Below are 12,707 nucleotides of genomic sequence, written 5' to 3' on the forward strand. Positions count from 1 at the left end.
AGTCAGGATAATATAGCTGCATAGTTGGTGAAAATTTAACATCTGCAATTCATTCATTACCTCAGTAGTTTTAAAGTTATGTAATCGTGTTCCATGCACTATGTTCTTGGACACTCTGTGAAGAATCTTATTTGTTTTCATTTGCCTGGTAGTAGTACAGCCCCCATATATTGTTATTCCATATCGAATGACACTTTCAGCTAAAGACTGGTATACGTGGTATCGGGTTTGCATGTTGCATCCGTCCCGAAGCTTATAAATACATGCTGACACAGCTCTTAGTTTTTTACATATTTGCGTAATTTGTTCGTCCCAGTTTAAATGATCATCAATGTATATACCTAGGTACTTTATATGCTTAACATACATTAAGGGTGAGCAAGAACAGTTTTCGCAGTCTCTTGTGTGTAGAAAAATATCGAGGTTTGGACAGAGTACTTTGTAAGGGCTTCTGATACACATGATTTTCGTTTTTGTTTGATTTACGAATATATAGTTTGTCGACATCCCAGTTAACAGCTTGCTTATATCATCTTGCATAACTTCAACGGCATGTTCGTACGAAGAGTGCACATAAATTAACGCAGTGTCGTCTGCATATTGATACAGATCGGACGAAAAGAGAGTGAATTTAAGTCATTTGTATAAATGTTGAAAAGTAGAGGACCGATAGTAGAGCCTTGAGGAACTCCATACCTTACAGTCATTTTGTTACCGATAGTGTTATGAATTTTCACCGCTTGTTGTCTGTCATTAAAATAATTTTCAAAGAAACCGGCAAACTTCCGCCTAAAGCCCATTAGTTTTAGCTTATTAATAAGTATTGCATGATCGACTGTGTCAAATGCTTTAGTCATATCAAGAAATAAAACTAATGCTATTTGATTATTGTCCAATGCTGCAGTAACTACATCATTAAATTCTTCAAGGAGGGAAATGGTACTTTTGTTCTTAGTAAATCCGAACTGAGTCTTTGAAAGAGTTGAATATTTTGTGCAAAACTTCACCATAATTTCCGAAATATATTTTTCCATTATGTGTGATACGACAGATAAAATTGAAATTGGTCTGTAGTTAGCTGGATCGCTTTTAGAACCTTGTTTATGTATTGGACGTACTACAGCAATTTTCATGAGATCTGGAATTCGCCCAGATGTGTAAATTCCGTTAAGAATGAAAGTAATTACAGAATTCAGTTTATGAATATTTTCCTTAATATCGCGTGGCCTTAAGGCATCAAAACCTGGTGGCTTATGGGGAGATATAGTCGCCACAATACTTAATAGATCGTTTGGTGTTAATTCTGGTAATATCGCTGTGTTTATAATACTTGGAAGCTTAGATGTGTCGAGCTGGGATGTATTAATTTGTGCCCTTAACTTTGTTGGAGCTTCCACAAATCCGGCATTGAACGCATCACAGAGAGTTGTTGAGTCGTCCATATTGCCAAATCCTTGTTGTATTATCGTGCCTGCTTTCTTAGTCACATTCCTCCCCATTAGGTCATTAAGGGAATTCCAGAGTTTTTTGGGGTTTCCTTTCGCCTGCTCAAACTTTTGTTCAAAATACCTCCGTCTCGCTAATCTAATTTTCGCTGTCACCTGATTACGAAGAGTACAAAACTCCGCGTTTAGGAGCGAATCGTCGGGGTTTTGTCTCGTTTTTTTCCAAGCTTTATCCTTTAAGTGACACAGTCCCAAGATTTCATCATCGATCCATTTATTCTCAGCTTTCCTCTGCTTAATCTTTACAGTCTTTGTCGAGTTTACATAAATTGTTTTAAATTGTTTTAAATTTCAAAGTGATGGTAAGGCTTTGTGAACGTTGATACCCAGCACAGACCGAACATGGTGGGACCGGCCGCCAACGAGGATCATCTCGCGTAGGTGGCCCAGACCATATTCCGAACCAAGGTGGGGACGAAATTTCATTTGTCATGTGTGGTAGAGATGATACTCGTCGAGCCTACATTGAATGCGTGTTGCCAGCATTCGCTCCAGCAACTCCCAAATGGTGGCCGTCAGTGCGATTGACCGGAGGTTGCGGATGTCGGTGCTTGGTTTACCGGGCTTCGGAATGGTAACAACATTCTCGTTAAGCCATGCTGGGGCATTTTACCGTAAGCCATACCGGTAATCCACAAAAGATTTTACGGGATTCTTGAAGGATTCATAGGTAACTCCTTCAGGGCCGGCAGTTCTGCGGTGTCCAGCCTTGTCAATTGCCGAGGTTGATTATGCTATAGTAAATGGTGATAGTATACCGTCAATGACTGCTTCCGATGGAGGCATAGCGGCACCTGTCAGAAGTGTCAATAGGTGGCGCATGACGGGTGGAGACGTGTAGAGATCAAGGTATAAAGTGTGATCCAGCGTATTAGCAAATTTCAATGAAATTTATTTGGAGTTCAAAAACGCTGAAGCAACAGAGTCCGGTGGTCCAGATGATAGTTCCATAGAATGAAAATCCCGCCACATAGAATGGAAAGTCGACTGGGGCCCCACCGAAGCGCACATGTCAGGCCAGAGCTGGCGGGACTGCCGGCGTTCTTGGCGACTGGTGGCAGCAGTGAATTGGGTTAGGCGGAGCTGGCGAGTTGTAGAAGTGGGATTTCGGCCAGCCGCCAATTACGTCTGGCACCGCTGAGCCCATAGTTAAAGGAGGCGCAAGTCCCGGTTACGGCGGCTCTCGTGAGCCCAGGCCACAGTTGTGGAAACGTTAAGAGGCTGTTGTAGGAATGACAAGGCCTCTTCTCCGGATGTTGGTATTTGAGCGACGTACTTCCAAAACTCATCCCAGCTGATGATTTGACATTTGCGACGTAGGCGAAGATAGGGCAAAGAAGAATTGTCGAGGTGAATGGGATAATGGTCGCTACGAAAATAGTCCGGCTCCCACTTCCAACTAACTGCAAATGAACCAAGCACCAAAATCAAACCTGTCGTACAAGTTGTCTGGGATCTCTGCAGCGACACAGCATTGTACACGTTCGACAAGAGCCCGTGACCCGCACGCTTTATGTTTATGGAAGACCACAGAAGTGCGATTAATTCCCAAAGCTGACCAGGAAGCAGACATTTAAAACCTGCACCCAATCTCTCTGACTTCTTGGGTGAGGTAGCTTATGGAACCGATTGTCCTCACGAGGATGCAGAAATACCTAGAAATCCGAGGAAAACTGCCATGCAACATGTTTGGCTTTAGGCCGCATCTTTCAACTCATAACATCCTGTTACAACTGAAAGAAGGTATGATGCAAGCCAGCCGCCACATGTTAAAAGCCGTACTGGCCCTCAACCTTGAGGGGGCATTTGATAATGTCACCTACCATGCTATTTTAGTCAACCTCAATGGTCTAAATGTGGGAACCGTACTTACAACTATGCCCGAGTCTTTCTGTTAACAGAAAGCCGTCATCAAGATTGGAGACATAGCTTCGGACCCCATCGACCTCAGGGGGAGGGGTATGCCACAAGGAGCGGTTCTGTCGCCCCTACTGTTCAATATTGTTAAAAGCGACCATATCTACCTCGTAACAATATCACCCTCATTGGCCTCAACAGTAAATTAGGTGTCATACCAGATCTTCCCCATGGCTTGTTTGCCGACTATATAACGATTTGCTCTGGATCGTTTAGGACGGTCGTACTATCATGCCTTCCCCTCACATTAAGATCATGGAAATGTTCGTCCAAGCGGACAGCAGAAACACAGTTCTTATCAGCTGGCTCAAGCGCACTACCGAGCAAGTCACTCATATGCTCTGAAAAATAATGGCAGAGTTTAAGGGCATGAAAGAGGCGGACACACTTCGGGTCGCTGAGGCCTTTGTGATATCCCGGCTGGCTTACTCCCTTCAACATGCCATACTCAATAGGACTGAAACAGCTAAATTGAATGCAGTAAACATAAACGCATATAAGCAGGTTCTGGGGCTCTTCGTAAGCACATCGAATGAAGCACTTTTAAAACTGGATATTCACATTAAAGTGGCTGAAATCATTGAGGCTCATCTATCAAACCAGCGACAAAGATTGTGGTCAGCTATAATAGGGAGAAGCCTCCTAGACAGACTAGGAATGACGTCTCCTGCAGAGAATCGGCAACGGGATGCGCCAATCGAAGAGGGACAGAATCTTGCAGTAGCGCCCATACCACGCAACATGCATCTAGTACACCATGGAGGCGGGAGAAAGTCAAGATCTCCTGCAATCGGAAAGGTCGAGTACAACAAGGACCGCACTCTCTATACTGATGTGGCAGGCTTTGCCATAAGGGGACGGATGACTGCCGTTGTGACAACCGCAACGTCGAACCCTGCACGAGCACTGACCAAGCAGAAGATGCTGCCATTGCCCTGGCCATCGCTCAGATGACCGCAGATGCAGTTATGCAGATTCGCAACAGGCATGCCGAAATTGCCTGCACGGAAATATTCAAATCTGCTTTGAACATTCCAGTTCAACGTCCGCTTCACCGACGAGTCAAAATACTGTGGACAACAGCCCGTTCGATTTTTTAGGTCAATAACACCGCCCATAATACTGCCCGATAGCCATCCGCCCGGCCCCGCGAGGGATAGAGGCTGCGAGCCCACCGTTAACCAACCACGAGATCAGCCAGAATTAAACGTTCAAGCGCAGTAATTACCCCCGGCCCACCAATCCTCGAGGAAAGTCCAGGAGAGATTACTCAGGCTGCTTCAAACGAATACGATTCCCCACTTCACGAAATTGCACATCCGACCCAGCACCCCGCTCTTTGTCAGTTTTGTAGCGAACCTTGCATGCTCTACCATATGGTACTGAGGTGTCAGAAAAACGCCAAGTTAGTGAGTATATCTCGTCCATCTTATGAGCAGTGGGAGAGTGTGCTGTCCAGTTACAGTTCAGAACACCTGCCGTCGTAGCTTCCCCGATGAATAGGGTTCTGAAATGAGGACACCATTCCAATTCTTCCAATTCTTTTTCCATGTTCTCACCTCCCAAAAATAAAAAAAAAGAATAACCTGGGAAACAACACCCGCTCCAGCAACGCTATGGCTACTGGAGTGGGTGTTGTTCCCCAGGCGTCGGTTGGTTGAAAGAGCCGTCGCAGCAGCCTCCACGAATGGGGTTATAAAATGACGACACCATTCCACAATTTTTTTGCTAATAAAGAAATTTATTCTCTCTCTCTCCCTAAACTAAGGCGCTCGTTAAGTTTACCGAGTTGTTTAGGCAGGCCCCTGCAGTTTCATTGTAGTATAGTATCAGTGGCGGGTATGGTGGGTATGATATTTAGCGGATGCATGCTGCCATATTCGTGGTTCGTGTTCGCATTTCATTTTTCCGTGACTGTACGTTCATTGATAACCAATTCTGATAGTCATCCCCATTCGCAAGGCTATGATTTGTTTTAATTGTGCCATTGCGGCTTTCCTATGCCCACTTTCTACTCCTTCGGCTGAGAATAATTGTATTCATGATACTTACGTGTTCTTTCTCAGCAAATCTAACCAGTGTATATCATCGCTACCACAACCCTTTAGACGACTCTCTTGTCACTATGCGTTAGTCCTCTATGACCATTGGAAAAAGTACAGTTGCCTAATTTATGCTGATTCGACACCGCCGTAGAAACGGTATGCAGCCACATCGTTGCAGCTGCATACAAACACACAGGGATTAGACAGAAAACGCAAGAACGAACGCACTTTAATGAATGAAATTTCATTTTTTCGATGACCTACACACCTACAAAGGTGCGTAACATCATCATGGAAAACCCTTTACAGTGCGCACACCGACCACGTCCCCTCCGGACATTAGATACAAGATGATAGCAGCGACATGTTTTTATTAAACAAAGCCACGGATAGCTGACTGACACAAAATGTTTGTACCACAAAATTTGTTCTGTTTTGTTCCACAATACCCCCTGAAGTCAGTCCGAAGTCTTTCCATGGTGGCTGTGTGCCCTGTAAAGCATTTTCGTTATGTTGCGCCGTTTTGTAAATGTATATGTGCTTATTCGAAACAATAAAATTTCCGTTTTTAGAGTGCGTTCTACTTCGTAATTTCTTCCCACTGCTTGTTTGCTTTTGCGCGATCGTAGTCATGGGTAGTTCTGCGAAGACCATGTTCTGCCTGTACATCAACAAACAAGTGAGGCAGGGTGTACCATAGGACAACAAAAGCGAAGGAGGAGCTGAGGAGCCACCCTCTCCCTTCTTACCGAGTTGAGGGGCGAGCGGCGCCTCTGCAGACACTGCAGGACGTAGGCCTCCCCCTTGTTGAGCAGCACAAACTGGCAACGGGGAAACCGGCAGGCGTGTTCCTCCCAGGGGTCGTCCGAGGCTTCCCAGTTGCACAGTCCCCTATCGCACTGGAAGCACGTAGTGTAGTCCTGCAGGCCTGTTCAAAGATTAGAAATGAGAGGGGTCATGGCAAGAACTAGTGGGAGACTGCAGTCGTTACAGCGCCCGTTTCACCTCTTTGGAAATGCTCTGTCAGAAGAATTTCAAAGAAACCATCAAGTTGAACAGATACGCCTGAGTTGTGGTAGTTAACATTGCGAAGGTACAGCTTGGTTACGGGTTTCGTCAACGACATGGACTACAATTTGTTATTTACTCGTCTACGCCCCTAATTGCACACAGGCACGGAATATTGACATCATGCGTAGCATATAACACCTGCCACACACGACTAATGCAAACTCCTTCACAGTGTATACCCTTCGCTCTTAAGATAAAAAAGGTTTGAAATAGCGGGACTTCGGAGCAAAATAGAATATTATTTGATGATAGCAGTAATGATCCGTAAATAAAGAAACCACGACACGTTCACCTACATGAATTCGCTTTTGCAAATATTTGTGTGTATCTGAACATTGCAATCGTATTTTACGTGAATAAAAAGATATTAAACAAATTATATAAACCTAACAAGTAATAAGGGTGCAGTTTAGGGGGGCAGACGCCAAAGGGGAAATAAACTGCACAAAGCTTCTGTCATAGAAAAGACAGGCGTTTTTTTTAATTACGCGCGTATAGTAACACGTTAAAATTTCAGCGTGCGGAATTTTCACCACGCGCATGCAAAGCGGAATTACCACTATTTTAAGAAGGTCGCATTACACGGTCTACTTAAACGTCGAAATTTTTATCTGCCTGTGTGCCTGCCTGTATGCCTGTCCCTCGAATCAGCCTTCCGGCGTAAACTTGAAACAATTTATCAAAAAGGAGTGTATACAAGCACAACCAGCTCCATGTAATTGCTGGGCTACCTTTCGTAGCACGAACAAACCCTGAGGCGATTTGAGGCAAAACGTAAGTACATAATGTTCTGTTAGTGTAGAACCCCGATTATACGTCATTCTTGGGACCGTGCAAAAGCGTCTGAGAATGCTGCCATCGCAAAATTTGAACAACAATACGCCTATTAACACAGTTTCGCGCTAAAGCCTTGAAGAACTTCAATGTCAACTACAATGTTTTTCTGTGCAAAGCTGGGAAACCCAAATCACTAAAAAATTGGATCCAATCCATGCTGTAAAGGTGGTTGTAAAGCAACGCTTTAAACGACACCCACAAGAATTGCCCATTGAATTCCCATACTTGGCTCTACAAAGAGCGAAACCAGAGTTTCTGCCAGCCGTTACCTGGAATTCGCGGGGGTGGCGTCCCGAACGCACGAGCGTGGGTCACGGCCGGGCTAGAGCGCCAGAGGACGCCGCCGCTGTAGCGCGGTCGTGAGCAGGAAGTGAGAGAAAACGGAGAGGAGCGTCTATAGAAGGGCGAGACAGCGAAACCTAGCCACCCTCAAGATCTATCTTGGGGCTGCACCACCGTGCGACACAAGCCCAGACACCGAAACGATTCGGCATGTGAACTTAGTGATTCCCATTTATGCCGCTTTAAACTAGTAAGTTTATTAAGTTTGAGAATTGCGAGAAAACTGACGGAACTTTTAAATTCACTATTGATCAGAACCAGTTGCTCCTTTCGCCTTGTGTGATACTTGGTAAAACATAACCGAATTGGTATTCACCAGTTTAGAAAACGGAGTCTCATTCGTGGCAAGCAGTGAGCAAAAGGTAGCGTTTCTCTAGCGGCCAGATATCTGTATATGGTCTCTAGATTTTGATTTCCCGCCCTCCAAATCAATCGTTAACGTATATATGCCGTACTACCACTTAGTTCCGTCGGTTCCAGGTTAGCCAGGAAGTGCTGTCGAACAAGTTAATCAAGCCGTGTGGAGGAACGCGAAGCACGCGAAGCACGCCGGAACACGCCAACAACAATCGTCGCTAAAACAGACGACAAGAATGAGAATCAACTTTTATTGAACCCAATAAAGGTATTGGCTAGTGCACGCAGGGACCGGTAGGGTTGGACCCTTTTTTCGGGTCACATATGCGTCTAGCAACTCCTGGCCGGTGGCTGCGAGCGCGAGCTGAATCGGCAGGTCGGGGCTAGACAGCGTCTCCCATCACTCCCGGGGTTCGGGTGGGGGAATAGATGTGAGTGGCGGGCGCATGTCAAGAGACTCGCACTCGCCATGATGTGTGCCAGACTGCCTTGTCTGTCCTTTCAGAACGGGCAAGTACTCTCGTACCTGTCCGGGTACACCTTGTTTAGAACTGTTGGATGCTCTAGTGACCCCGCCTGTATTCTTTGGATAACGATCTGTTGTTTTCGGCTCAATTGCTGGTGAGACCTGGGGAAAGCATCTGCGCTCTCTGTACATTTCAGTTATTTCTCTGTAGCTCATGACCGGGCGCAGCAGCGCGGGCTGGTCCTCGGCCCGGGTGGACAACCCTCGGGCGTGGTGGTCGCTAAGTTCGTTTCCTTCCCCCTTCGGGTGAGCCGGCATCCACAAGATCTCTAAGTCTCGCCTCGGGTGCCTTCGCTTAGACAGTATGCCATGTGCCGCGGGGGACACTCTCCTTTTTCGGAAGCTGGCGTACGACTTCTTAGAGTCCGTCACTATAGTGCCGGCCCTCGGATGTGTTAGCCCGAAGGCCACGGCAACTTCCTCCGCTTCGATCGATTGGGTCGTGCGGACCGATGGGCAGGTCACCAGGGTGTCTATGGTGGTGATCGCCGCTTAGTTCGGTACTTGGGAGCACCGCGCCCGCGTGGAGGACGTCGGGGTCTTCTTCGAGCTGGTGGACCAGTGCCCTGGCTCTTGAGGACCGCCTACCTTCGTTCTTCCCGGGCTGCATGTTACTTAGAGGGGCTTGGCCTTTACGACGTCCCTCCACTCGGGAGGTAATGTCCCGGTGTCTGGTTGCGATTCTATGCTCCATCCCACCTTGCGCAGGACGGCCCGTCCGTGCTCGGTCTGACTTAGTCTGATCCTTTGGTTAGAAAGGTGGGCCTCCACCATTTCGTCCACCGTGTTGTGCCTGCAGATTCCCAGGAGTTACTGCGTGGAAGATTGGACGGGCACTCCCACGGCGAGCTTGGTCGCCTTTCTGACCAGCCTCTCTAGGGCCTCACGGTCCTGGGGCGGCGTAAGTGATGCGCGGCACGATGAACGCCTGCACCAATTTCAGGCCATCGTCTTCTTTGATTCCACGGTTCCTCTTAATGACGCTTGTGATCATGCTCGAGATCTGCTCGGAGACGGTCTTGATCTTGTGCGTGGCCGCAGTGCCCTTGCCGTTGTCGCGCAGCAAGAGGCCCAGGATGCGGACCTGCTGCGTGGGCCCGACCTTTGTGCCGTCGATCCTGACGATCACGTTCAGCTGCGGTTCCTTCTTTGGCCTGCCTAGTTGCACCCTCAACAGCTCCGACTTCTGCGGGTCACAGCTCAGCCTGCCGGTATTGGCGTACTTGCCGACAGTCTTCGCCGCCCTCTGCAAGGTTTTACCCACCTAGGCTTCAGTACCCGCTCAGGACGTCCACACTGTAATGTCGTCGGTGTAGAACGCGTGGTCTGCGCCTTCTATCTTTTGGAGTAACTTGGTCAGGGGCAGTAGGGCCAGGTTGCGGAGCAACGGCGACAAGACAGCGCAGGCAGTTTCCGCTCCCGAAGGAGTATGGGGGCGCCAAAAATTCGGAGCTGGACGAGCCCTTTACCACCACAGAACCACTGACAGCCATCGACGCGAGTAACAAGAAGAAAACACTCGACAGAGCCGTGCCTCCAACGCGCCCGCTGGTGCTAGCAGGCAGCTGTGCGCGGGAAACGCTGTGCAATAGCGTCCTATCACTGCCTCACCTACACTGTGCTGCGGAAGTGAAAACCTCCCTCCAGATCCCCGTCCGAATTCGGAGTTTCTTGTCCCACCCGCCACGAAGGAATCGTTGGCTGGTAGAGGTAGAAAGCTTTGCTTTAAACAAGTAAATGCGAAAACAATACTAAACTCCAGGTGCCAGTCAAGCTGTATTAAAACAAATCTTCTACCACAGTCCACTGGCGCACGGTCACAACAAACAACATCCTGAAACACACGGTCACAACAAACCCATGTGTAAGCCTAACCCTGTCAGGGTAACCTCGTTGGCGATTCACTGCTGAATGGAATAAGTGAATAACCGCTGAACACTGCCCCCTGCGACCGCTGCGCAACGAGAGGAGGCGCCAGCGAGAGAGGGGAAAATCGATTGTGCAGGGGGCGGGCGGCTGCTGTATGGGAGAGAATCGAAAAATGAGACGGGGAAGATAGCTATGTAAGGCGGAGCCGATTCAGCGGGCTCAAGGTCCGGAGAACAGACCCACGTCAGTTTCACTGCGTACGCCGGTCTCTCGCGTGCTTCACGTGGTTCGGCGCATAACGCGGGTCAGGAATTAAATCGCGTGGGGTAACTGACGTTTTTAATGCATCGCTTCTTCGTAGGTTTCGCCGGACTCGACTACTTCGTCAAAAAACCTGGGTTGTTGTAAAACCCTTGGGCGCACAACCGGGGTTCAACTGGTGTTAGGCTAGGATACATGTTGCGTTGCGTTTTACGCTATCAAGTACAAACAATAACGCGTTACGATTGCGCAGACAGGCTCCAGCTCGTGCGATATAAAACAAGAAGAAACAGAACAGAGCTAGTGCTGTTCCAGGCAGAACAGAAAAATAACAAATATGAGTGTTGCCCCTATGGATGGCCGACGGGCAGGGAAAAGGAGGGAAAGGGGAATTGCATAAAACAAACCTTCCATCAATTCATGACGATACGATCGAGGTGTGGCCACAGAGATCGGGGAAGAAGATGCATGGGAGGAGTGGCAGATTACTGCCACCTTTGGACTGCATTTTCAGTGAAGCAAGCTGAAAAACAGCCAAATTTCTAAAGCGAGAGCTTTCTTAGCGGGAACGGTGGTGTTTTGCCTCCAAAACTAATGCATTTCCCCATAGACCGGTTGGTCGACTGAAAAGCTCTAAGAGTTCTTGACACACGGCTCATGCGTGAATCCGGCCCTCATTGTGTCTAAGCAGTTGCGTGAAAACCCCGGTAAAGGAACGGTTCTAGATAAGAGAATACATGCATCGATCGTAGGGAGTACAATTGTATGCCTTTACCTCATAAACTACGTATCGGTGATCCTTTACAGCGTTCGTAGATGTGTTTAGTTAGTGCGTGAAAAATAGGCGCGTAGGTTCAGTCTTCGTTTGATATTTGTGCATTTGAAGGTTTTGTGATCGGCTAAACGCACTTTCAGCGAAGGCTGTGACGCACTTCTGACGCATGTCAGAAAGCTTCCGCGCTTCTTTCACCTTTTTTAAGAAAGGGGTGGTAAATTGTTGTCTTGTAGTGGGAGCAAGATGGCTATCACCTTGCGGTATTTTCTGGAGCACAATTCGAGTGACTAACTTGGGACATATCCTTTGTAGTTCACGGAGTAATAACGATACCAAAAAGTGTGCAGCGGCATCATGCCCAGAAACTTCCCCGGATAATTTATAAATATAGGATTCTCCTCCGACGTCAATGATTACGAAGAGCAGAATGTGGGCCAAATAACTGGTAGTAGGAAAGAATAAAACCCAAGGTACATGACAAGTGCTTGCGTTTTTTTTTCTGTGCTTTCATAGTTGCTCTTACTTTTTTATGTGCCCTCCTATCTGTCGACGTTATGGCGCCCGATGTGGTTGCGCATTTGCCGATCCCTCCATGAAAATGGCCTATTGGGCGATAAATATGCGCACACCTGAACGCACATGTGCACAGTTTTTAACTTAGTGCAACCGATGCGCCATCGTATGCTGCTTTTCTAGCACAGATGTCGCGCGGGCTAGTGGTGGATTGCGTTTTCGGTGTCTGAAAAGCCGAATCATATGCCCCTTAGAACTAATATTGCGATATAGCAAGGAACATCTGGCACGAGTTTCAAGGAAAGCTGTAGTTCGAGGCGCATGGTATCGGGCACCGCTGGAAAGCGTTACGTTCTTACCTTACTTAACAAAGAACTTGTTACAGACGTATGTAACGGTATTAGCCCACCTTCGAGATGTCTGAACAAACAAGGCCAGGCGACATCTGAACGCAATCCAACCCGTTGTAAGCAGTATAACACGTTGATAAGCCGACTTTCATAAGACGGAACTTGTTCAATGTACTGCCCTCAAAAACTGACCACGGAACTCACTTCCTCCGCATTGAGGACACGCTTGGTTGTGAAAGGCAGGGCAAAGAAACTTATAGAGCAATAACCACGTTTTGGTGCTTTTTTTTTACTTATTTTGTTTTACTTACTTTTCGCGTAGTATTTTAAAACAACGTG

The 12,707-nt window shown here is 47.4% G+C and overlaps 1 protein-coding gene across 4 annotated transcripts in view; it reads right to left on the reverse strand.

Moving 5' to 3' along the window:
* The window catches only part of LOC144137590 (death-associated inhibitor of apoptosis 2-like), a 160,656-nt gene that overhangs the window by 57,532 nt on the left and 90,417 nt on the right, over positions 1-12,707 (reverse strand). For all 4 annotated transcript variants that reach the window (XR_013315692.1, XR_013315691.1, XM_077669513.1 and 1 more), the window contains exon 11: positions 6,217-6,395. Coding sequence is in view for 2 of the 4 variants with exons in the window: in XM_077669513.1 (XP_077525639.1) it covers positions 6,217-6,395 (179 nt within the window). In the remaining 2 variants the exon portion in view is untranslated. The remainder of the gene's footprint in view (positions 1-6,216; positions 6,396-12,707) is intronic.

The sequence above is a fragment of the Haemaphysalis longicornis genome, unplaced genomic scaffold (assembly GCF_048455015.1).
Source record: "Haemaphysalis longicornis isolate Haplotype H1 unplaced genomic scaffold, Haemaphysalis longicornis Haplotype H1 scaffold_41, whole genome shotgun sequence".
NCBI classification, from domain to species: domain Eukaryota; kingdom Metazoa; phylum Arthropoda; class Arachnida; order Ixodida; family Ixodidae; genus Haemaphysalis; species Haemaphysalis longicornis.